The following is a 27,042-nucleotide window of genomic DNA, read 5'->3' as shown; positions in this document are numbered from 1 at the left end:
AAGCCCACCCGCTGGCGGTGATGCAGGGCAGTCTGGAGAGAGTGCCGACATCTGGTCCGGACTGAAGGACCTGCCAACGATTACTGACATGTCATCTACTGTTACTGCATATGATTCTGTCACCACTGAAAGAATGGTGGAGGATTATATGAGTGACCGCATCCAAGTAGGCACGTCAGACAGTCCGTACGTATACTGGCAGGGAAAAAAAAAAAGGCAATTTGGAGGCCATTGCACAACCTGGCTTTATTTTACCTAAGTTGCCCCCCCTCCAGTGTGTACTCTGAAAGAGTGTTTAGTGCAGCCGCTCACCTTGTCAGCAATCGGCGTACGAGGTTACTTCCAGAAAATGTGGAGAAAAGATGATGTTCATCAAAATTAGTTATAATCAATTAATCCGTCGAGACATTCACCAGCAATTGCCTCCAGAAGGTACACAGGGACCTGAGATGGTGGATTCCAGTGGGGACGAATTAATCTGAAACGGGGATGTACACATTAGAGCTGTTCTAGCGACATAAATCTTCAAAGCTCTAACGACATCTAGAGACTTTGATTCAGTGAATGTGTCAGTAACTACTGGCACCACAATAGGCTGGTTTATGTGGAAAGAGGAGACCACCTTTGGAAGAAAATGTTGACGAGTTCTCAACTCTGCCCTATCTTCATGGAAGATTAGGTAAGGGCTCTTGTGAGACAAGGCCCCCAACTCAGACAACCGCCGTGCGGATGCCAATGCTAAAAGCATCACCACTTTCCAAGTGAGAAACTTCAACTCTCTCTCTCTCGTAGAGGCTCAAACCAGTTCGATTGAAGTAACTGCAACACCCCACTAAGGTCCCATGGTGCCACTGGAGGCTGAATGTGAACCCCTTTCACAAAGGTCTGAACATCTGGAAGAGAAGCCAATTGTCTTTGGGGTCAATCAAGGTCCAGATTTCAGCCTTGTCAGTGTTCTTCCAATCGGAGGGCCGCCTCCACACCAGCCTGCAGAAAATGGAGAAAAATGTCCCAAGTGAAACTCTTCCGATTCACACCAAGTCACATTTTCTCCAAATATGGTGGTAATGTTTTGACGTTACTCCTTTCATGGCCTGAATAAGTGTGGGAATCACTATATTCGGCATACCCTTTCGGGCTAGGATCCGGCACTCAGCAATGTCGTCAAACATAGCCTTGGTAAGTTCAGATACACTGCTGCAGCAGGTCCTCGCAAAGAGGATCTTCTATGAGCAACATTAACCCACTCAGTGAGGGCATGAGGGGGGGGGGGGGGGGGATTAACCCACTCAGTGAGGGCATGAGGGGGGGGGGGCATTAACCCACTCAGTGAGGGCATGAGGGGGGGGGCCATTAACCCACTCAGTGAGGGCATGAGGGGGGGGGGGCATTAACCCACTCAGTGAGGGCATGAGGGGGGGGGGGCATTAACCCACTCAGTGAGGGCATGAGGGGGGGGGGGGGGCATTAACCCACTCAGTGAGGGCATGAGGGGGGGGGCATTAACCCACTCAGTGAGGGCATGAGGGGGGGGGGCATTAACCCACTCAGTGAGGGCATGAGGGGGGGGGGGCGCATTAACACACTCAGTGAGGGCATGAGGGGGGGGGGGGCATTAACACTCAGTGAGGGCATGAGGGGGGGGGGGGCATTAACACTCAGTGAGGGCATGAGGGGGGGGGGGGCATTAACACTCAGTGAGGGCATGAGGGGGGGGGCATTAACACTCAGTGAGGGCATGAGGGGGGGGGGGCATTAACACTCAGTGAGGGCATGAGGGGGGGGGGCATTAACACTCAGTGAGGGCATGAGGGGGGGGGCATTAACACTCAGTGAGGGCATGAGGGGGGGGGGGGAGCATTAACTCACTCAGTGAGGGCATGAGGGGGGGGGGGAGCATTAACTCACTCAGTGAGGGCATGAGGGGGGGGGGGGAGCATTAACTCACTCAGTGAGGGCATGAGGGGGGGGGGAGCATTAACTCACTCAGTGAGGGCATGAGGGGGGGGAGCATTAACTCACTCAGTGAGGGCATGAGGGGGGGGAGCATTAACTCACTCAGTGAGGGCATGAGGGGGGGGGGGGGGGGGAGAGCATTAACTCAACTCAGTGAGGGCATGAGGGGGGGGGCATTAACCCACTCAGTGAGGGCATGAGGGGGGCATTAACCCACTCAGTGAGGGCATGAGGGGGGGGGCATTAACCCACTCAGTGAGGGCATGAGGGGGGGGGGCATTAACCCACTCAGTGAGGGCATGAGGGGGGGGGCATTAACCCACTCAGTGAGGGCATGAGGGGGGGGGGGGCATTAACCCACTCAGTGAGGGCATGAGGGGGGGGGGGCATTAACCCACTCAGTGAGGGCATGAGGGGGGGGGCATTAACCCACTCAGTGAGGGCATGAGGGGGGGGGGCATTAACCCACTCAGTGAGGGCATGAGGGGGGGGGGGGGGGGCATTAACCCACTCAGTGAGGGCATGAGGGGGGGGGGGGGGCATTAACCCACTCAGTGAGGGCATGAGGGGGGGGGGGGGCATTAACCCACTCAGTGAGGGCATGAGGGGGGGGGGGGGCATTAACCCACTCAGTGAGGGCATGAGGGGGGGGGGAGAGCATTAACCCACTCAGTGAGGGCATGAGGGGGGGGGGGGCATTAACCCACTCAGTGAGGGCATGAGGGGGGGGGGGCATTAACCCACTCAGTGAGGGCATGAGAGCATTAACCCACTCAGTGAGGGCATGAGGGGGGGGGGGCATTAACCCACTCAGTGAGGGCATGAGGGGGGGGGGGGGGATTAACCCACTCAGTGAGGGCATGAGGGGGGGGGGGGGGCATTAACCCACTCAGTGAGGGCATGAGGGGGGGGGCATTAACCCACTCAGTGAGGGCATGAGGGGGGGGGGGCATTAACCCACTCAGTGAGGGCATGAGGGGGGGGGGCATTAACCCACTCAGTGAGGGCATGAGGGGGGGGGGCATTAACCCACTCAGTGAGGGCACGAGGGGGGGGGGGGGGGAGAGCATTAACTCACTCAGTGAGGGCATGAGGGGGGGCATTAACCCACTCAGTGAGGGCATGAGGGGGGGGGGGAGCATTAACCCACTCAGTGAGGGCATGGGGGGGGGGGGAAAGCATTAACCCACTCAGTGAGGGCATGAGGGGGGGGGAATTAACCCACTCAGTGAGGGCATATGGGGGTGAGGCATTAACCCACTCAGTGAGGGCATGAGGGGGGGGGGGGGGGTGTCAACCCATTCAGTGAGGGCATGAGAGGGGGGGGGGGGGAAGCATTAACCCACTCAGTGAGGGCATGAGGGGGGGGGGAGCATTAACCCACTCAGTGAGGGCATGAGGGGGGGGGGGCATTAACCCACTAAGTGAGGGCATGAGGGGAGGGGGGGCATTAACCCACTCAGTGAGGGCATATGGGGGGGGGGGGGAGGCATTAACCCACTCAGTGAGGGCATATGGGGGGGGGAGGCATTAACCCACTCAGTGAGGGCATATGGGGGGGTGGGGGTCATTAACCCATTCAGTACAGGCATGGGGAGAGGCATTAACCCATTCAGTTCAGGCATTGGGGGAGGCTTTAACCCACTCACAGGGCACATTGAGCAGCTCCCATCCATAACACCTGGCCACGATAAGCTAACCCTGGGATAGGTCCGATTGTCACCCGCCAGTCAAACAAAAAAAGCATTACGTTCATCTCACTCTCCAGCAGACTGACGGCAACAAGGTGCTAATCAAGTCCTGTCCTGGGATCCTGCTTACATAAACCAGCGCCGGAGCGCTTCCATACCGCGGCCGCACTGTCCCGACCCTTCTGTCCTGTGCCACTGACTGCACTGCACTGCTATTCAAAGTTCCCGCGTACGCGCGCGACGCTTCTATAGACTCCGCCCCCCAGCACCGCCCACTGCCTGACGTGCACTAGGTCCTTCCGGCGAAGGCATCCTAGACGCTACCATTTCGGTTCTGTACGTTCCACTTTACTTCCGGACTGTGCGTTGCACCGCATTTCCGGTTGCTGAGTTCCAGCTTATTTCCGGTCCTTGCGTTCCACTTTACTTCTGTGCGTTCCACCATATATCCGGTCAGTGTTGGCCACCCAATCATCGGCTGCCCACTGCTTTCCGCGTGGAGATTTCATGCGATCGCAGCCTCAGCTTGGGAGGAGGTCGCCGCCTGTGTCTCATCGAGTGGGAAGAAGGAGAGAGGAGGTTCCGTTGTTGTGTCTGAGAGCAGGTAATTCTATTTATTATTATTTATACAGCAGGTGGTGCAGACTGTATTGTAGCCTTACTGTATTTACAAGGGGAGCCGTCCTGGGGCGTTTCTGTGTGCTGCAGGTGGATCAGACTGTGTTATTATCGATGTTTATCAACAGAACATGAGGGAATTGTCGCTCTGTGACCTTTTACAGCTGTAACTGGGGATGGCCTCCTTCTGTGGTTCTCCACCAGTGGGTGATGGTCTAACCATGGAGGGCAGGCGGTGATACTTTACTTTTTGTTTCTTGCTTTTTACTGATCTTTCTCATTCAGCGCTCATGATGGCGGCTGTGGACAGATAAACACTGGGCGGTGTGACTATACGGGTGTGTAGCTGTACAGATACTCCCATAGCATGAAGTGGTACATCTGGCTGCTGCGGCTAGATGGGAATTGCTGCAAATTTTGTTTGGATGGACTTTATATGTGTATTTAGTGCCTGATACTGAGATACACGTAGCGCCATATTCCTAATGCAGCCGCACTGCTTACGCAAGTGTTCTGGTGTCTTCATGTATGCGCATAGCACCGCCTGCTGTATCCTGTTCTTTCCCAATTTTGTTACCCCTTCTTCTCTCCTGTGTACCCTCCCCTTCCACCACAATGCTCCCTATTCCCCTCTCCCCATTATCTTGCTGCTATTGTCCTCTGTCCCTTTAGCACCTAATATTCTGTCTTGCACTTACACCCTGTGCTTCCAATCTTCTTTCCCAATGTTTTACTCTCCCCTGCCATTCGCTGTGCGCCCTGTTCTTCTCTCCCCTGCCATCCCCCGTGCGCCCTGTTCTTCTCTCCCCTGCCACCCTTCTGTGCTGCCTATTCCTTTCTCATCTATCACCCCTCTGGCCTCCTGTTCTTTCCCCGTCTTCCCTCCCCTACTTACCCCTCTGACCTCCTGTTCTTCTCTCCCCTGCCACACCTCAGTGCCCTGTTGTATGCTATGATTCTTCTCATCAGCACAGCTGTAACCTGGCAGCAGGTAGCTGCTCCCATGTTTAGTATCAGTGCCACAGCAGGGACGAAACTAGGATTTTTGTCACCCAGGGCAAGGCAGTAATTTGTATTCACCGGACCAGACATTAGCTAACCGTGGGTCAGGGGAGCTACGGCTGGGGGATCCCTTTGAGAGGGGGATCTGGGGGTAATTGAACCTGTGCCCCTGCCCCCCATTAATTAGGTCCTGGCCTACTCCCACCACGACATGCTTCCGACTCACCGTGGGTTTCCCGCTATTTGAGTTCAACCATCTCTGCACCCCTTCAAATCTGGCACGTGGGGCGTGTGCCCCCACAGGCCCCCCCCCCCCCCCCCCCCACACACACACACACACACACACACACTAGTTGCAACCCTGCCCACACTGCTCACAGGAGTTGGAATATATTAATTTGGCCACAGTATGCAGGATAGATGCTATATACTCTCCCAATTACTATATGGAGGGAAGGGGTTGTATTTGTGAAATACACTCATGTATATTATATACAATTCCTATAAAAAAAAAAAATCATATCTTTGGATTTTAATTGATGTCTGTCATTACACAGTAGTGAAGGAGATATGTGGGGAGCGAGTGACACCCAATAGCTGTCCCTGGGTATCAGGAAGACTGAGCAGGACCCTGTGCCTCCACCTTTCTAGAGGACCAACGAGAAACAACGACCAGAAGATACTGGAACCTGCCAACAAGGACATTTAGCTGCTGACTGGAGAGGTGACTGCTGGGAATGGGGCATTATACAGTAACACCAGGGGAGGTGTCTGGGTGATGACTGGAGAGGGGACTGCTGGGAATGGGGCATTATACAGTAACACCAGGGGAGGTGTTTGGGTGATGACTGGAGAGGGGACTGCTGGGAATGGGGCATTATACAGTAACACCAGGGGAGGTGTCTGGGTGATGACTGGAGAGGGGACTGCTGGGAATGGGACATTATACAGTAACACCAGGGGAGGTGTCTGGGTGATGACTGGAGAGGTGACTGCTGGGAATGGGACATTATACAGTAACACCAGGGGAGGTGTCTGGGTGATGACTGGAGAGGTGACTGCTGGGAATGGGGCATTATACAGTAACACCAGGGGAGGCGTCTGGGTGATGACTGGAGAGGTGACTGCTGGGAATGGGGCATTATACAGTAACACCAGGGGAGGTGTCTGGGTGATGACTGGAGAGGTGACTGCTGGGAATGGGGCATTATACAGTAACACCAGGGGAGGTGTCTGGGTGATGACTGGAGAGGTGACTGCTGGGAATGGGGCATTATACAGTAATACCAGGGGAGTGTCTGGGTGATGACTGTGTCATTGTGTGTGACAGGTTCCTATAAGGTGTCAGGATGTCACTGTCTATTTCTCCATGTAGGATGGTGATTATATAGGACACAAAGACCTTTACAAGGACGTGATAATGGAAAATCACCGGCCCCTCACATCACTAGGTAAGAGGAGACTTTGATTTATTGTAAAGGAGAGAGCAGTTTTGAGGTCCTCCTAGATACACAAAATACCTGATATTCACATACAGTATACACAATGTACTCAGTCTCTGTGTGTCTCCTACAGATGGAGCCAGTAACAGAGATACCCCAGAGAGATGTCCCCGTCCTCTGTATTCCCAGGATTGTACAGAGGAGAATCATAGGACCCCACAGGAGGATCAGGTAGATGGGATTTAGGGTCTCGCAATATACCAAAGTGATTTTTCCCTATATGATTCTACTGTTTAATCTCAATTAATTCTCAGACATCATTAAAAATGTTTTATTTATTTTGGGGTTAATTAGGCTGAAAAACCAACTTATATCAAGGTAGAAAATATGAAAGTAGAAGAGACGTATGTGAGGGGTGATCATCAGTGTAAGGAGGAGGAAATCCCTACAGATATCAGCACAGGTGAGTAATAATCACTTATTACAGAGAGGAGTCACATATTCTCCTTGTTCTGTCACTACAGCAGTCTCTTATCATACACCCTCCTGTCAGTAAAGACTACTGAGGACAATGTATCTGCCCAGTAGAGAAGTCAGGAGCCATCAGTCCCTATTATACTCCTGCTCTCCATCTCACAACATGTCACTGTGTGTTACCAGCCCAGAGATCTGACTAGTCTCCTCCCCACACTCTGTGGTGTATCTCATACATCAGGAGCCATCAGTCCCTATTATACTCCTGCTCTTCCCGTCACATCATGTCACTGTGTGTTACCAGCCCAGAGATCTGACCAGTCTCCTCCCCATACTCTCTGGTGTATCTCATACATCAGGAGCCATCAGTCCCTATTATACTCCTGCTCTCCATCTCACATCATGTCACTGTGTGTTACCAACCCAGAAATCTGATCAGTCTTCTCCCCACACAACCTTTTTTGCTTCTAACAAATGTAATAGAATTTAACTACCATGGCAAATAGTGTTTCTCTGACGTCCTAGTGGATGCTGGGGACTCCGTAAGGACCATGGGGAATAAACGGCTCCGCAGGAGACTGGGCACATCTAAAGAAAGATTTAGGACTATCTGGTGTGCACTGGCTCCTCCCCCTATGACCCTCCTCCAAGCCTCAGTTAGATTTCTGTGCCCGGCTGAGCTGGATGCACACTAGGGGCTCTCCTGAGCTCCTAGGAAGAAAGTATATGTTTAGGTTTTTTATTTTCAGTGAGACCTGCTGGCAACAGGCTCACTGCACCGAGGGACTAAGGGGAGAAGAAGCGAACCTACCTAAGTGGTGGTAGCTTGGGCTTCTTAGGCTACTGGACACCATTAGCTCCAGAGGAATCGAACACAGGACCCGACCTCGTCGTCCGTTCCCGGAGCCGCGCCGCCGTCCCCCTTACAGAGCCAGAAGCAAGAAGGTCCGGAAAATCGGCGGCTGAAGACTTCTGTCTTCTCCAAGGTAGCGCACAGCACTGCAGCTGTGTGCCATTGCTCCTCATGCACACCACACACTGCGGTCACTGATGGGTGCAGGGCGCTGGGGGGGCCCTGAGCAGCAATATTAACACCTTGGCTGGCGAACTGACACCGTATATAGCCCCAGGGGCTATATAGGTGTTTATTAACCCCTGCCAGAACTTTTACAATAGCGGGAGAAAGCCCGCCGAAAAAGGGGCGGAGCCATCTCCCTCAGCACACTGGCGCCATTTTCCCTCACAGCTCCGCTGGAGGGATCGCTCCCTGGCTCTCCCTGCAGTCCTGCACTACAGCAAAGGGTTAAAAAGGGAGGGGGGGCACAAATTAGGCGCAGTATAAATATATTATGCAGCTATAAGGGTAAAACACTCTGTATAGTGATATCCCTGTGGTATATAGCGCTCTGGTGTGTGCTGAAATACTCTCCCTCTGTCTCCCCAAAGGGCTTTGTGGGGTCCTGTCCTCTGTCAGAGCATTCCCTGTGTGTGTGCTGTGTGTCGGTACTGCTGTGTCGACATGTATGATGAGGATAATGATGTGGAGGCGGAGCAAATGCCTGTGAATGCGATGTCATCCCCTTGCGGGGTCGACACCGGTGTCGATGGACTTATGGAAGGAATTACGTGACAGTGTCAACTCCTTACATAAAAGGTTTGACGACATAGGACAGCCGGTTGCTCAGCTTGTGCCTGTCCAAGCGTCTCAAATGTCATCAGGGGCTCTAAAACGCCCGCTACCCCTTCCAATAGGGCCACCCGTTACATGATTGAGGCAATGAAAAATGTATTACACAATTCTGATAATACCCCAGGTACCACAAAAAAAAAGGGTATTATGTTTGGTGACAGAAAACTACCAGTACTTTTCCTGCATCTGAGGAATTGATATGAGGTGTGTGAGGTAGCGTGGACTTCCCCCGATAAGAAATTGATAATTTCTAAGCAGCGTACCCTTTTCCGCCAGAGGATAGGTCACGTTGGGAAATACCCCCTAGGGTAGATAAAGCGGTTACACGCTTATTAAAAAAGGTGGCACTGCCGTCTCCGGATACGGCCGCCCTGAAGGACCTGCTGATAGAAAGCAGAAAACTACCCTTAAAGCTATATACACACACACGGGCATTATATTGAGACCTGCTATTGCCTCGGCATGGATGTGCAGTGCGGCAGCTGCGTGGTCAGATTCCCTGTCGGATAATATTTATACTATAGATAGGGACAATATTTTGCTGAAAATAGAGCATATAAAAGACGCTGTCTTATACATGCGTGATGCACAGAGGGATATTTGCCGACTGGCATCACTAATAAGCGATATGTAAAACCATTGCCGCCAGACGGGGGTTATGGACGCGGCAATGGTCGGGCGATGCCGATTCAAAACGGCACATGGCAGTTTGCCCTATAAGGGGGTGGAACTGTTTGGGGATGGTCTTTCAGACCTCGTTTTCACAGCTACTGCTGGGAAATCAAAACTTTTGCCACAAGCTACCCCACAGCAAAAGTAAGCACTGTATTATCAGGTACAGTCCCTTCGGCCCCAGAAAAGTAGAGGGCTAGAGGCTCATCTTTTCTGCCAAGAGGAAAAGGTAGAGGGAAAAAGCTGCAGCACACAGCTAGTTCCCAAGAGCAGAAGTCCTCCCCTGCGTCCGGTAAGTCCACAGCATGACGCTGGGGCTGCTCAGGCGGACCCGGGTACGGTGGGGGCCCCTCTCAGAAATTTCAGCGCACAGTGGGCTCTCTCACAGGTAGATCCCTGGGTTCTTCAAACAGTATCTCAGTGGTACAGGCTTGAATTCGAGACGTCTCCCCCCCGCCGTTTCCTAAAATCTGCCTTACCGGCAACTCCCTCTGCCAGGGAGGCAGTGTTGGTGGCTATCCAAAAACTGTATTCACAGCAAGTGATTATCAAGGTACCCCTCCTTCTACAGGAAAATGGTTACTTTTCCACAATGTTTGTGGTACCGGACGGTTCGGTGAGACCCATCTTAAATTTAAAATCCTTGAACACATATAACAAAAGATTCAAGTTCAAGATGGAATCGCTCAGGGCGATTATTGCGAACCTGGACGAGGGGGATTACAGGGTCTCTCTGGACATCAAGGATACTTACCTGCATGTCCCCATTTGCCCTCCTCACCAGGAGTACCTCAAGGTTGTGGTACAGGACTGTCACTATCAGTTCCAGACGCTGCCGTTTGGATTATCCACGGCACCGAGGGTCTTTACCAGGGTAAAGACCGAAATGATGATACTCCTTCGCGAGAAGGGAGTTTTAATTATCCCGTACTTGGACGATCTCCTGATAAAGGCGAGGTCCAAGGAACAGTTGGTAAGGGGGTAGCACTTTCTCGGGAAGTGCTGCAACAGCAGGGCTGGATTCTCAATTCCACACGTCTTCTGTTCCTGGGAATGATTCTGGAAACAGACCAGAAAAAAGTGTTTCTTCCAATGGAAAAAGCCGAGGAGTTGTCATCTCTAGTCAGAAACCTCCAAAGACCGGGACAGGTGTCGGTACATCAATGCACACGAGTCCTGGGAAAAATGGTAGCTTCGTACGAAGCAATTCCATTCGGAAAGTTCCACGCAAGGAATTTCCAGTGGGACCTGTTGGACAAATGGTCCGGGTCCCATCTCCAGATACAGCAGCGGATAACCCGGTCGGCAAGAACCAGGGTGTCACTGCGGTGGTGGCTGCAGAGGGCTCATCTACTAGAGAGCCGCAGATTCGGAATACAGGACTGGGTCCTGGTGACCACGGATGCCAGCCTTCGGGGCTGGGGTGCAGTCACACAGGGAGTGAAATTCCAAGGACTGTGGTCCAAACAGGAGATTTCACTTAACATAAATTTTCTGGAGCTAAGAGCCATTTACAAGGCCCTAACCCAAACAAGGCCCCTGCTTCAAAACCAGCCGTACTGATCCAATCAGAAAACATCACGGTGCTCGCCCATGTAAACAGGCAGGGCGGCACAAGAAGCAGGAGGGCAATGGCAGAAGCCACAAGGATTCCCCGTTGGGCAGAAAATCATGTGGTAGCACTGGCAGCAGTGTTCATGCCGGGAGTGGACAACTGGGAAGCAGACTTCCGCAGCAGACTCCACCCGGGAGAATAGGGACTTCATCCAGAAGTCTTCCAAATGCTGGTAAACCGTTGGGAAAGACCACAGGTGGACATGATGGCGTCCCGCCTCAATAAAAAAGATATTGCGCCAGGTCAAGGGAACCTCAGGCGATCGCTGTGGATGCTCTAGTGACACCACGGGTGTACCAGTCGGTTTATGTGTTCCCTCCTCTCCCTCTCATACCCAAGGTACTGAGGATAATAAGAAAAAGAGGAGTAAGAACTATACTCATTGTTCCGGATTGGCCAAGAAGGGCTTGGTACCCGGAACTTCAAGAGATGATCTCAGAGGACCCATGGCCTCTGCCACTCAGACAGGATCTGCTGCAGCAGGGGCCCTGTCTGTTCAAAGACTTACCGCGGCTGCGTTGACGGCATGGCGGTTGAACGCCGGATCCTGAGTGAAAAAGGCATTCCGCAGGAAGTCATTCTTATCCTGATCAAAGCCAGGAAGGATGTCAGCCTGAAGTTATGACGTTGTAAGGGAGTGCTGCATATTCAGCCCTTTTTTTGTGCCCCAGTGGCACCTTGGGATCTCAATGTGGTTTTGGAGTTCCTGGAATCACATTGGTTTGAGCCACTTAAAACCGTGGATTTGAAATATCTCACATGAAAAGTGGTCATGTGTTGGCTCTGGCTTCGGCCAGGCATGTGTCAGAATTGGCGGCTTTGTCATAAAAAAGCCCTTACTTGACTTTCCATATGGATAGGGCAGAGTTGAGGACTCGTCCTCACTTTCTCCCGAAGGTGGGATCAGGTTTTCACTTGAACCAACCTATTGTGGTGCCTGCGGCTACTAGGGACCTGGAGAATTCCAAGTTACTGGACGTAGTCAGGGCCCTGAAAAATTATATTTCCAGGACGGCTGGAGTCAGGAAAACTGACGCGCTGTTTATCCTGGATGCACCTAACAAGCTGGGTGCTCCTGCTTCTAAGCAGACTGTAGCGCGCTGGATGTGTAGCACTATTCAGCTTGCGCATTCTGCGGTGGGACTACCGCAGCCTAAATCTGTAAAAGCCCATTCCACAAGGAAGGGGGCTCATCTTGGGCGGCTGCCCGAGGGGTCTCGGCTTTACAACTTGGCCGAGCTGCTACTTGGTCAGGGGCAAACACGTTGCAAAATTCTACAAATTTGATACCCTGGCTGAGAAGGACCTTGAGTTCTCTCATTCGGTGCTGCAGAGTCATCCGCACTCTCCCGCCCGTTTGGGAGCTTTGGTATAATCCCCATGGTCCTTACGGAGTCCCCAGCATCCACTAGGACGTCAGAGAAAATAAGATTTTACTCACTGGTAAATCTATTTCTCGTAGTGGATGCTGGGCGCCCATCCCAAGTGCGGATTGTCTGCAATACTTGTACATAGTTATTGTTACACAAATCGGGTTGTTATTGCGAACCATCTATTCAGAGGTTCCATTGTTATCATACTGTTAACCGGGGTTCCTATCACGAGTTATATGGTGTGGCTGGTATGAGTTTTACCCGGGATTCAAAATCCTTCCTTATTGTGTCAGCTCTTCCGAGCACAGTGTCCTAACTGAGGCTTGGAGGAGGGTCATAGGGGGAGGAGCCAGTGCACACCAGATAGTTCTAAAGCTTTCTTTAGATGTGCCCAGTCTCCTGCGGAGCCGTCTATTCCCCATGGTCCTTACGGAGTCCCCAGCATCCACTACGGACTACGAGAAATAGATTTACCGGTGAGTAAAATCTTATTTTCTGTTGTGTTGTTTTTTTGGGGGGCTAAGGGAGCGGTTTGAAATTTCAATGTAGTGAGCTAAAAGCACATTGTTCTGAAAACCATAAAAAAAATTGTTTTATTATTTATTTATTAATAGTTTCTTATATAGCGCAGCATATTCCGTTGCGCTTTAGAGCAACAGTAATAGAAGAAAAGTGTGTAAAAACAGTTTAGTGTACTTATTTCAGCTATAATCCGCTGATAAAGCTGATTATTTATCCTATAACATTCACTATATGAGGGTAAGAGACTCAGTACGCAATTGGCGTATGAGGTACCGTAAGGGTACGCACTTAGCGTAGCAGACGCTTATCCGTGGTCGAGACGCATGAGCGGCACGTTCGCTCGTGGCTTACGTTTGGTATCGAGTACGCTATAGGCGGCCGACTACCGTAATGCTACGCTACTAGCGTAGCAGATGCTGTGCCCACGAGTGGAACACGAGCGGCGCAGACGCTCACGGGATGACACTCAGTAAACCTTGTATGCAACACACTGAAAGATTAAGCTTATACTGTAAACCTTGCTACTAAAATACTGTACTGATATAACGCTTCTTAACCTTGTTAATATAAAAGCTGCTTGAGCGATTGAGACGCTCCAAATACCCTCAGCAATGTAATAAACACACAATACCTTGCTAAGGTTCCAAAACCTTTACTAACGAGATTTAGTTATGTAAAAAGGGAAAATACAGTTAACATTTTATACACTACAGGCTAACATCAATATCTAACAGAATAACTACACATAAATATACAACAGCGGCACAATCGCAAACAATAACATACAATGAGAGAGAGAGAGAACCTGGCAAAATACAGTCGGAGAATAAGGTGGTCACAGAGAGAACTTACACACTGGGGAATGATTCGCTGCGCAGTCCTGGTCACCAGCTCCTAGTTAGTCAATGATGAAAACCGTTGTGGAGAGTAGACTGAGCTGGTCCAAGCTGGCTGTTCTTATATACACTGCATACAGTACACTACAAAGGGACCTATAATCTCATTGTTCATTGGACACAGGAATGTCTCCCCGCATTATAACAAAAGGTCATAGGTTGGTTTAAACAGGTGGGCTGTGACTATATCAAAATGCTCAGGTGGGAGGGAATCTCAGGATTCCCGCCGCATGGATAATGAACCGCAAATACAGTAAATGTCCAGAAACTACTTATAGACATAACTATACGCAGGAGCGATAAATCTTTACCTAACCAGCACCGGATTGTTTCTAATAAAATGTTCTTTAGTTAGGTACCAAACACCACCGCTCAGACCCTGTCTGACCCTTCGTATCATGCAAAGGAATTCCTCTGTCCAGGGACCAGTTACACCAAACAAACTTACAGTTATTATTAAGGGGAACATTACCTATAAAACATACTATTTGGATTTACTATGTAACGTTTGAGTCGCCCGCCAGACGCACCCAAACTCTACCGTAAATGCACATACCACGCGCCCGAGCGCACGGCCACGGAGGCGCCGTCACGCAACTGCGAGTATGTGTACGCACGGGAGAGAATGTGCACGTGCAGCGGGCAAGCACATGGGGTGAATATATGGCAACGTGCAGCATGATATTTTTCGACTTTGACAGTCCACCCTTTGGCAGTCATCAATAACTGCCACTTCCTAAAACAGTTCAAACAGAAAAATATGTCATCATGTAAATACCTTTTTATGATTGGGTAAAGGGAGGAGAGGAGAAGGTGGGAAAAGTATGACCTAGTGAGATAGTAGAAGCATGTGTGTATGGATCCATGTTTGAGGGGTCATGTATCATCGTGCCGTACGTGTTTTAAATCAAGCTTCGAGGTATTGCGAAGTATACATTTGAATCCTTCTTATCCCGTATTAAGGGTCTGTGGATGGGCTGTCAAACTTTACCGAGCTCTTTTCGGCTTTTGGTTGCAACAAATGGGGGAGCACATTTAGTTGATGATACATGAATGGGCGGAACATGTGAGTGCTGATATCTGTGTCTATGTTCCCTATCGACTATGTGTGTCATTACCTGGAGTTTGTAGAAATGAGGATAAGTGCAATTATTATAAATGCAGTCATAAACTATGTGAGTTTAGTATGCATTTGCCGATTGAGGTCTCGTCTGGTGTCTTGTCTTGATGTACATGTTGTCTGATGTCTCTCGGTGCTTTTGCTATAAATGGCGACAAAAGCTTTCTCCAATGTCCATAAAATTAGTCTCTAAAGTATTTGGGTTTTCGTACAAATTTAAAGTCACTAGGGATATTGGGGGGGGGGGGTCTGTGACATAGTTCATCAATGGTCTGTATAAAAGAGGTTGTCAAATTCTTCTTCCAAGCGGATGTCTTTGTACCTTGGAGGAAAACAAAGGAGAAACGGGTGAAAGAAACGGACCGTGGAATCACATTTTCATCACAACATTGTCTCTATCGTTGGGTCGTAAATCAAATTAGTTGTTGTTATCACAGTGTCCTCGCTCCTCAGACTCATCACTCTGGTATTACCTTTACACTTCGTTAAAGTCCGAACGCATCTAAATATCAGACCAACCAATATGACGACTCCCAGAATACACAAGAGAAATTTCCCTACATCCATAATAATACCTTGGGCCCATTCTCCTAAACCAGAGAACCAATTTCGTGGGTTCAACCATGACACCCAACCGGTCAGCTCATTACCCACAGCAGCGAGAGTGAGATTGTGTCTCCTTCGGAACTCCCACTTTAATTGCAAAATGTCATCCATCTTTTGGTCTATGACCTCAGCCGGGTCCTTAGTGCTGTTTGTAATATACGTGCAGCACTTTATTCCATATTGAGTTGCTAGGGTAACACAATACCCGCCTGTCACAGCTGTGAAGTAATTGAGAATCATCCTATGCTGAACTAGTTCTGTTTTGTAGGCTTGTAACTCTCTCCCTGTATACCTGAATGTGTCGTCATACATTTCGGTGATATTGTCTAATAAATTTGCTAGTGCAGATATAAATCTAAAGTTTATCACTCCTCTGGCTGTACGAGTGATATCCATCGCGAGGAGGAATTGAATCCCGGTGGATTCATGGATCAGGTCAGAGGCATGATGCTCTGTCTTCTCTATCAGGTGCCTTTTAACGACGTGCTCGTAATGAGTGTGAGTATAAGGAGCTTGGGCACCACGGTGTATGTCTTTCATTTTGATATGGGATACAGTCATTACTTCGGGCAGTACCTTTCCAATGTAACACAATCCCTCTGAGTTTGGGGCAAGCCACTTATACGCCTTCCTCCCGCATATGAAATATGCATCATCGGGGAGAACATATGGAACGGAGTATGTCATAACCATGTTACAAACTTTCCATGTGAACTCTCCTAACCCTAATTCTCCCATCTGTCTAGTACACATATCCGGTTGTATGATATGTGCACAGTATCCTGGTGATACTTCTCCAACTCGCATGGTCCTACCTCCTAGAGTGTACCTATATCGGAAATATTTTCCATTGTCGACTATTTGGCGTATAAGTTCTGTGTCTATGGGCATTCTGTCGGCTCTGTGTGAAAAGGTCATGGTTTGATTACTCCATGACACTTCCCAATTTCCCGGCTTTCGGGGATTGGAAATGTTAAAGCACATTAAGGACCTATCCACATGATATTGGTGGAGCTTCAAACTAGGAGGACTAGAGATATTAAACCTCTTGTCCACCGGCCTCCCACCACTTAACTCAAGTACCTCTCCTACAGTTAAAGGGAATGGTACTAGCCCTTATTTGCTATGACCTTGAGGTACTTGAGAGCATACCCAACAGTCTGTCTGGTTTAACACTTTACCCACCAAGGAGTGATAGTCACTCAATGGATGCCGGTCCATATGGATATTAAAACTGGACTGACATTTCTTGATGCACCCATCCTCAACTATGTTGTCACAATGCCTACAGATGCAGTTTTCTTCAGCTAACAATCCTTCACAATTCCTTCTATTGTCAATGCTACCAGATCGTTTTCTGATACTCGCCTTTACTCTGTGATTGTGCTGCTCTTGGAAATCTACGCCTCCGTATCTGTCATCAGAACCCATTCCAGATCCCTTCTCGACCTCCTTGGTACTCTCGACGAAACAGACTGCTCTGGTCAACATCATGGTCAACCGGAAAATCTGGATCACAGTCTCTTGGGGCAAGTCCATCTTAGAGGAGTAAAAGGAGAAAAATGAGAAGGGGAAGGGAAATAGGAGGGAGGTGGGAACTGGAGAAAATAACAAATGGGGAAAAAAAATCTGGCTCGACAAACGCCTCCGGTCTTATTATTCTCAGCGCTCAGGTGTCGTCTCAATCTTCCCTGAACAGACCCTCTAGTGATACAACCTCTACCGTCTGTTCTTTATCACAGGACCTCTCTGGGTCAGCAACCTTTTTACAATGAGACGAGTGGACCCAAGTCTCCCTCTCGGCAACCTTCAATGCTGTTGTGCTGGTTAATAAGACTTGGTATGGTCCTTCCCATCTGTCAATAAGGCAACCTGAGCGTAGAAAATTCAGTATCATTACATAATCCCCAGGTTCAATGTCATGACAATTACTGTCTGGCAAATCAGGAATCACCAACTTTAGATTATCATTCTGATTCCTCAATTGCTTAGTCATCTTAACCAAGTACTTTACAGTTACTTCATTGTTACATTTCAGATCATCCTGGGGGTTAATCATAACATGGGGTTGTCGACCAAACAGAATTTCAAAAGGAGACAGATTAAGAGGGGTCCTCGGAGTGGTTCTGATGCTGTATAATACGATTGGCAAAGCTTCGGGCCATAACAATCCTGTTTCAGTCATTACCTTGCTCAATTTATTTTTAATAGTGCTGTTTACTCTTTCCACCTTCGCACTCGCCTGGGGGCGGTACGGAGTGTGCAGCTTACTATTAATTCCCATCAATTTACACATTGGCCCTCATTCCGAGTCGTTCGCTCGGTATTTTTCATCGCATCGCAGTGAAATTCCGCTTAGTGCGCATGCGCAATATTCGCACTGCGACTGCGCCAAGTATCTTTGCTATGAAGAAAGTATTTTTACTCACGGCTTTCTCATCGCTCCGGCGAACGTAATGTGATTGACAGGAAATGGGTGTTACTGGGCGGAAACACGGCGTTTTATGGGCGTGTGGCTGAAAACGCTACCGTTTCCGGAAAAAACGCAGGAGTGGCCGGAGAAACGGGGGAGTGGTTGGGCGAACGCTGGGTGTGTTTGTGACGTCAAACCAGGAACGACAAGCACTGAACTGATCGCACAGGCAGAGTAAGTCTGGAGCTACTCTAAAACTGCTAAGTAGTTTGTGCTCGCAATATTGCGAATACATCGGTCGCAATTTTAAGATGCTAAGATACACTCCCAGTAGGCGGCGGCTTAGCGTGTGTAACTCTGCTAAATTCGCCTTGCGACCGATCAACTCGGAATGAGGGCCATTGTTTGAAAGACTTCACCTGTAAAATGGGTACCCCTATCGCTTTCAATTATTCTAGGGATACCGTACCTACACACAAATTCCTGCACAATTTTCTTTGCAGTAAACACAGCGGTATTTGTGGCCGCGGGAAATGCTTCAACCCAATTTGAGAACACGTCAATACAGACCAATACATACTTTAAATTTCTACAAAGTGGCAATTGTATGAAATCAATTTGTATTACCTGGAAAGGGCCATCTGTCGGAGGGATATGGGATGGCTCTGTTGGTATTGCCTTTCCGATATTCTTCCTCAAGCAGGTGAGACATGTCATCGCTCTTTCTCTGACGTCCTAGTGGATGCTGGGAACTCCGTAAGGACCATGGGGAATAGCGGCTCCGCAGGAGACTGGGCACAAAAAGTAAAAGCTTTAGACTAGCTGGTGTGCACTGGCTCCTCCCCCTATGACTCTCCTCCAAGCCTCAGATTTTTGTGCCCGAACAAGAAGGGTGCAAGCTAGGTGGCTCTCCTGAGCTGCTTAGAAGTAAAAGTTTAAATAGGTTTTTTATTTTCAGTGAGTCCTGCTGGCAACAGGCTCACTGCATCGTGGGACTAAGGGGAGAAGAAGCGAACTCACCTGACTGCAGAGTGGATTGGGCTTCTTGGCTACTGGACATTAGCTCCAGAGGGACGATCACAGGTTCAGCCTGGATGGGTCCCGGAGCCGCGCCGCCGGCCCCCTTACAGAGCCAGAAGAGCGAAGAGGTCCGGAGAAAGCGGCGGCAGAAGACGTTCCTGTCTTCAAATAAGGTAGCGCACAGCACTGCAGCTGTGCGCCATTGCTCTCAGCACACTTCACACTCCGGTCACTGAGGGTGCAGGGCGCTGGGGGGGAGCGCCCTGAGACGCAATAAAAACGATATAAAAACCTTATATGGCTAAAAAAAATGCATCACATATAGCTCCTGGGCTATATGGATGCATTTATCCCCTGCCAGTTTCCTGAAAAAAGCGGGAGAAAAGGCCGCCGTGAAGGGGGCGGAGCCTTTCTCCTCAGCACACAAGCGCCATTTTCTTTCACAGCTCCGCTGGAAGGACGGCTCCCTGACTCTCCCCTGCAGTCCTGCACTACAGAAACAGGGTAAAACAGAGAGGGGGGCACTATTGGCAGCTAATATATAAATACAGCAGCTATAACAGGGAGTAACACTTATATAAGGTTATCCCTGTATATATATAGCGCTCTGGTGTGTGCTGGCAAACTCTCCCTCTGTCTCCCCAAAGGGCTAGTGGGGTCCTGTCCTCTATCAGAGCATTCCCTGTGTGTGTGCTGGGTGTCGGTACGATTGTGTCGACATGTATGAGGAGGAAAATGATGTGGAAGCAGAGCAATTGCCTGTGTTAGTGATGTCACCCCCTAGGGAGTCGACACCTGACTGGATGGTAGTAATTAAAGAATTACGTGACAATGTCAGCACTTTGCAAAAAACTGTTGACGACATGAGACAGCCGACAAATCAATTAGTGCCTGTTCAGGCGTCTCAGACACCGTCAGGGGCGCTAAAACGCCCGTTACCTCAGATGGTCGACACAGACCCTGACACGGATACTGAATCCAGTGTCGACGGTGACGAGACAAACGTAATGTCCAGTAGGGCCACACGTTACATGATCACGGCAATGAAGGAGGCATTGAACATTTCTGACACTACAAGTACCACAAAAAAGGGTATTATGTGGGGTGTGAAAAAACTACCAGTGGTTTTTCCTGAGTCAGATGAATTAAATGAGGTGTGTGATAAAGCGTGGGTTTCCCCCGATAAAAAACTGCTGATTTCTAATAAATTATTGGCACTATACCCTTTCCCGCCAGAGGTTAGGGCACGTTGGGAAACACCCCCTAGTGTAGATAAGGCGCTCACACGCTTATCAAAACAAGTGGCGTTACCGTCTCCTGATACGGCCGCTCTCAAGGAACCAGCTGATAGAAGGCTGGAAAATATCTTAAAAGGTATATACACACATACCGGTGTTATACTGCGACTAGCGATCGCCTCAGCCTGGATGTGCAGCGCTGGAGTGGCTTGGTCGGATTCCCTGACTGAAAATATTGATACCCTGGATAGGGACAGTATATTATTAACTATAGAGCATTTAAAGGATGCATTACTATATATGCGAGATGCACAGAGGGATATTTGCACCCTGGCATCTAGAGTAAGTGCGATGTCCATTTCTGCCAGAAGAACGTTATGGACGCGACAGTGGTCAGGTGATGCGGATTCCAAACGACATATGGAAGTATTGCCGTATAAAGGGGAGGAGTTATTTGGGGTTGGTCTATCGGACCTGGTGGCCACAGCAACGGCTGGAAAATCCACCTTTTTACCCCAGGTCACCTCTCAGCAGAAAAAGACACCGTCTTTTCAAACCCAGTCCTTTCGTCCCTATAAGGGCAAGAGGGAAAAAGGCCGCTCGTTCCTGCCCCGGGGCAGAGGAAGGGAAAAAAGACTGCACCATGCAGCCTCTTCCCAGGAGCAGAAGCCCTCCCCCGCTTCTGCCAAGTCCTCAGCATGACGCTGGGGCTCTGCAAGCAGACTCGGGCACGGTGGGGGGCCGTCTCAAGAATTTCAGCGCGCAGTGGGCTCACTCGCAAGTGGACCCCTGGATCCTGCAGGTAGTATCACAGGGGTACAAATTGGAATTCGAGACGTCTCCCCCTCGCCGGTTCCTGAAGTCTGCTCTACCAATGTCTCCCTCCGACAGGGAGGCAGTATTGGAAGCTATTCACAAGCTGTATTCCCAGCAGGTGATAATCAAGGTACCCCTCCTACAACAGGGAAAGGGGTATTATTCCACGCTGTTTGTGGTACCGAAGCCGGACGGCTCGGTGAGACCAATTTTAAATCTAAAATCTTTGAACACTTACATAAAAAGGTTCAAATTCAAGATGGAGTCACCCAGAGCAGTGATAGCGAACCTGGAAGTAGGGGACTATATGGTATCTCTAGACATCAAGGATGCTTATCTCCATGTCCCAATCTACCCTTCTCACCAAGGGTACCTCAGGTTTGTGATACAAAACTGTCATTATCAGTTTCAGACGCTGCCGTTTGGATTGTCCACGGCACCACGGGTCTTTACCAAGGTAATGGCCGAAATGATGATTCTTCTTCGAAGAAAAGGCGTATTAATTATCCCTTACTTGGACGATCTCCTGATAAGGGCAAGGTCCAGGGAACAGTTAGAGGTCGGAGTAGCACTATCTCAGGTAGTGCTACGTCAGCACGGGTGGATTCTAAATATCCCAAAATCACAGCTGATTCCAACAACACGTCTACTGTTCCTAGGGATGATTCTGGACACAGTCCAGAAAAAGGTGTTTCTCCCGGAGGAGAAGGCCAGGGAGTTATCCGAGCTAGTCAGGAACCTCCTAAAACCAGGACAAGTGTCAGTGCATCAGTGCACGAGAGTCCTGGGAAAAATGGTGGCTTCTTACGAAGCGATTCCATTCGGAAGATTCCATGCAAGAACTTTTCAGTGGGATCTGCTGGACAAATGGTCCGGATCGCATCTTCAGATGCATCAGCGAATAACCCTATCTCCAAGGACAAGGGTATCTCTCCTGTGGTGGTTACAGAAGGCTCATCTTCTAGAGGGCCGCAGATTCGGCATTCAGGACAGATATTGCGCCAGGTCAAGGGACCCTCAGGCAATAGCGGTGGACGCTCTGGTAACTCCGTGGGTCTTCCATTCGGTATATGTGTTCCCTCCTCTTCCTCTCATACCAAAAGTACTGAGAATCATAAGAAGGAGAGGAGTAAGAACGATACTCGTGGCTCCGGATTGGCCAAGAAGAACTTGGTACCCGGAGCTGCAAGAGATGCTCACGGAGGACCCGTGGCCTCTACCTCTAAGGAAGGACCTGCTCCAGCAGGGACCTTGTCTGTTCCAAGACTTACCGCGGCTGCGTTTGACGGCATGGCGGTTGAACGCCGGATCCTGAAGGAAAAAGGCATTCCAGATGAAGTCATCCCTACCCTGATCAAGGCCAGGAAGGATGTAACTGCAAAACATTATCATCGCATTTGGCGAAAATATGTTGCGTGGTGTGAGGCCAAGAAGGCCCCTACGGAGGAATTTCAACTGGGTCGTTTCCTACATTTCCTGCAAGCAGGATTGTCTATGGGCCTAAAATTAGGATCCATTAAGGTTCAAATTTCGGCCCTGTCGATCTTCTTCCAGAAAGAACTGGCTTCAGTGCCTGAAGTTCAGACGTTTGTCAAAGGGGTGCTGCATATACAGCCTCCTTTTGTGCCTCCAGTGGCACCTTGGGATCTCAATGTAGTTTTAGGGTTCCTAAAATCACATTGGTTTGAACCACTTGCCACAGTGGATTTGAAATATCTCACATGGAAAGTGGTAATGCTGTTGGCCCTGGCTTCAGCCAGGCGCGTATCAGAATTGGCGGCTTTATCCTATAAAAGCCCTTACCTGATATTTCATTCGGATAGGGCGGAATTGAGGACTCGTCCTCAATTTCTCCCTAAGGTGGTTTCAGCGTTTCACATGAATCAACCTATTGTGGTACCTGTGGCTACTAGGGACTTGGAGGACTCCAAGTTGCTGGACGTAGTCAGGGCCCTGAAAATATATGTTTCCAGGACGGCTGGAGTCAGAAAATCTGACTCGCTGTTTATACTGTATGCACCCAACAAGCTGGGTGCTCCTGCTTCTAAGCAGACGATTGCTCGTTGGATTTGTAGTACAATTCAACTTGCACATTCTGTGGCAGGCCTGCCACAGCCAAAATCTGTAAAAGCCCATTCCACAAGGAAGGTGGGCTCATCTTGGGCGGCTGCCCGAGGGGTCTCGGCTTTACAACTTTGCCGAGCAGCTACTTGGACAGGGGCAAACACGTTTGCTAAATTCTACAAATTTGATACCCTGGCTGAGGAGGACCTGGAGTTCTCTCATTCGGTGCTGCAGAGTCATCCGCACTCTCCCGCCCGTTTGGGAGCTTTGGTATAATCCCCATGGTCCTTATGGAGTTCCCAGCATCCACTAGGACGTCAGAGAAAATAAGAATTTACTTACCGATAATTCTATTTCTCATAGTCCGTAGTGGATGCTGGGCGCCCATCCCAAGTGCGGATTGTCTGCAATACTTGTATATAGTTATTGTTACAAACAAATCGGGTTGTTTATTGTTGGAAGCCATCTTTTCAGAGGCTCCTACGGTTATCATACTGTTAACTGGGTTCAGATCACGAGTTGTACGGTGTGATTGGTGTGGCTGGTATGAGTCTTACCCGGGATTCAAGATCCTTCCTTATTATGTACGCTCGTCCGGGCACAGTATCTTAACTGAGGCTTGGAGGAGGGTCATAGGGGGAGGAGCCAGTGCACACCAGCTAGTCTAAAGCTTTTACTTTTTGTGCCCAGTCTCCTGCGGAGCCGCTATTCCCCATGGTCCTTACGGAGTTCCCAGCATCCACTACGGACTATGAGAAATAGAATTATCGGTAAGTAAATTCTTATTTTTATCCGCATGGGAAGAAAATCCTGGGGCGCACCAATAAGCTCTTACCAACTTACACATTCCTTCTTTGCCTAGATGAGTCATCCCATGTGCCGCTTCCGCTAGACTTGGAAGGTATGCTCTGGGTGCCACTGGCTTACCCTGTCCATCTGTCCAGAGTCCTGAGGACTCCTGGCCATATCCTTTTGACCTCCAAACTGCCTTTTCCTGTGGGGAACACAAATTTTGCATTTCACACAATTTCTGTGTGTTGACAGTATTGAATACCATCAGTTGTGTGCTGTCTGTCTGTATGGGGGTACTGGCTGCTGATTTAGCAGCTTCGTCTGCTCGGCTGTTACCAAGTGATACCGGGTCTTGGCTATATGTGTGAGCTTTACACTTGATAACAGCCACTCTGTCGGGTTCCTGTATCGCTGTTAGAAGTCTTTTGATGTGGGCAGCATGCGCTACGGGTGTGCCAGCTGCCGTCATGAAATTTCTGAGGCGCCATAGGGCCCCGAAATCATGGACTACTCCGAAGGCGTACCTAGAATCTGTGTAGATATTGGCTGACTTGCCCTTAGCCAATTCACATGCTCTGGTTAGGGTAACCAGTTCAGTAACTTGTGCTGAGTGTGGTGGGCCTAGCGGTTCTGCTTCTATGGTACTTTGGTCATCTACGACTGCGTATCCAGTACACAAGTCTCCCGAGTCCGTCTGTCTGTGACAACTACCGTCAGTGTAGAAAGTAAAATCTACATCTTCCAGTGGGTTGTCACTGATGTCAGGCCGTGCCATGAAATTTTGGGTCAAATATTCCATACAATCATGCGTGTCATTCCCTGTACTAAATTTTCCTTCACCATCACTCTCATCCTCCACCCTTTGTGGCTGTCCAGGCACACCTGGGAGATATGTTGCAGGATTTAGTGCGCTGCATCTCTTTATAGTAATGTTTACCGGGGCCATCAATGCCAATTCCCATCTTGTAAACCGTGCTGATGAGACGTGTCTGGTTTGGGCAGAATTCAGCAAGGCTGACACTGTATGTGGTGTATGAATTGTGAGGTTGTGTCCTAGCACTATATCTTCACTTTTAGTAACTAGCAATGCTATCGCTGCAACACTTCGCAAGCATGTGGGAAGGGATCGTGCTACCGTATCTAGCTGAGCGCTGTAGTAGGCTACCGGCCTGCTGGCATCACCATGCTTCTGGGTTAAGACACCTGCTGCGCACCCAGCACTCTCTGTTCCGTACAGCTCAAAGGGTTTCCCATAGCCTGGCATACCTAATGCCGGTGCCTGCGTTAGGCACTGTTTAAGTCTCTCAAATGCCATCTCAGATTCGTAAGGGATTGTTTTGCAAAGAAGCAAAAAAGAAGAGGACTATTATGTCTCTCAGGGGCACACTTAATTTCTATAGATTGATAGAAAATTGGAAGAATAGATAGGAGATTGTAGTTTGTATGTGGGATTAGATAAAACTTAACTTTTAATGGTATTCACAGACGAAAAAATGGTAAAATTATAGCTGTGTATCAGCAGTATAAATTAAAACAAGTATTAAACAAAATTGTAGTGACGATGAAGTAAAGTGTGACTCACTTAAATAAAGAGGGTGACAGGAAGATAACTGTAAACCCACTGATTTGTAAGCGAGTATTTAATGTTAGACGTTTGTCAGACGCGAAAATATAATGTTCCTGTTATCTCTATGTAATTATGATAATAAATACACTTGTATAGTCATAAAAGAGATAGCGGGAAGCCGGCTTGTATGGATCAGGACTCCTGTAAAGAGGGTCAGCTGGGGTAAATGAATGACAAAATTAATTGTGATGAAATCTGCTGATCAGCGGAGGGTATATTCCTTAATACTACAGTACCCGGTATTCCCAGAGGGTCACCCTTTCTGGTACTGACCAGGCCCAATGCTGCTTGGCTTCCAAGATCAGGCGAGATCGGGCATGTCCAGCATGGTATGACTGTAGAAAGTCAAGAAAATACCTATCAGCATGGGCAGTGGCCGATATTGAGGCCAATTAATAAGATATGGTCCGAAGGCTAAACATTGGTGTATGAAGAGGTGACAGTAATACACCTGCGCTGTATAATACAAAGCATGTGGACCAGAAATTTCCCACACACGAATTGCCTGGACGGTTAACCATAAAGGATTATCCAATAGTTGCTGACAGGTACAGTAATAATCACTTAGTGAGTATAAAGCAAAGAGGCGGCTAATTCATAACCGCAACTTATAATTATGCATAGAAAATTATTATGATGCCTAATGAAAATTCATATGGATTACAGTGCAAGAGCTGCAAAAGCAGCTATCAAAAGGTTCTATAATTTCACATAGAATAATGCAACGGCTGATCACATAGAACACAGTGCAATGACTGATTAGAATTCGCGAAAATACAATAATTTGCAAGGGCGACTGTACATTGATTGCTAGAAGCCGCCTTGGTGTTACACGGATTGTAAATAAATATTAATGAAAAATGTGTGCTGACCCATATATTTATATAAAGCAAGTAATCAATAATCCAGCAAACACAAAGCAATTATAGGTGTAATAAGTAAACACTGCTCTCCTGCTGTAGGAATGCAGAAAATCAAATAGTTACCACACTGATTAAGATTTAATAAGAGGCTAATAAATACTTCCCTGTGTAAAGTGGGTGACACAAATGTAAATGAAAATTGGTTAATTAGTTGTGTATACAGGGAGTTTAATTGGTAGTTGATTAGTGGTTTCTCTACACTTGGTAAATGCTCTGTGTGTCAGCCGTTACCATGGAAACCAAGATACAGGTGTTAAACCCTGCACAGTAGTTGCTGGGGAAACAAATCTATCTACCAAGGTTTACAATTGAAAAATAATTTCCCTGCACTTGGTAACTGTCTTGTGTATGAGCTGTTACCATGGAAACCAATAAACAGGTGTTGTACCCTGCACAGTGGTTGCAGGGGAAACGGACCTGTATGATGCCTTTTATACAGTGTGAAACTTTCCTATGTTCCAGTGATGGATAC

At 48.7% G+C, this 27,042-nt stretch overlaps 1 protein-coding gene and 1 pseudogene across 1 annotated transcript in view; one reads left to right on the top strand and one right to left on the bottom strand.

Moving 5' to 3' along the window:
* Nucleotides 1-27,042, top strand: part of LOC135057184 (zinc finger protein 845-like) — a 369,289-nt gene that overhangs the window by 166,489 nt on the left and 175,758 nt on the right. Inside the window, exons 4-5 of the mRNA XM_063963082.1 lie at nt 6,843-6,940; nt 7,064-7,172. Coding sequence (XP_063819152.1) covers nt 6,843-6,940; nt 7,064-7,172 — 207 coding nt within the window. The remainder of the gene's footprint in view (nt 1-6,842; nt 6,941-7,063; nt 7,173-27,042) is intronic.
* On the bottom strand, nt 25,872-25,990 carry LOC134892172 (5S ribosomal RNA; annotated as a pseudogene).

The sequence above is a fragment of the Pseudophryne corroboree genome, chromosome 3 (assembly GCF_028390025.1).
Source record: "Pseudophryne corroboree isolate aPseCor3 chromosome 3, aPseCor3.hap2, whole genome shotgun sequence".
Taxonomy (NCBI): Eukaryota; Metazoa; Chordata; class Amphibia; order Anura; family Myobatrachidae; genus Pseudophryne; species Pseudophryne corroboree.
This window is presented reverse-complemented; position numbering and strand designations above follow the sequence as displayed.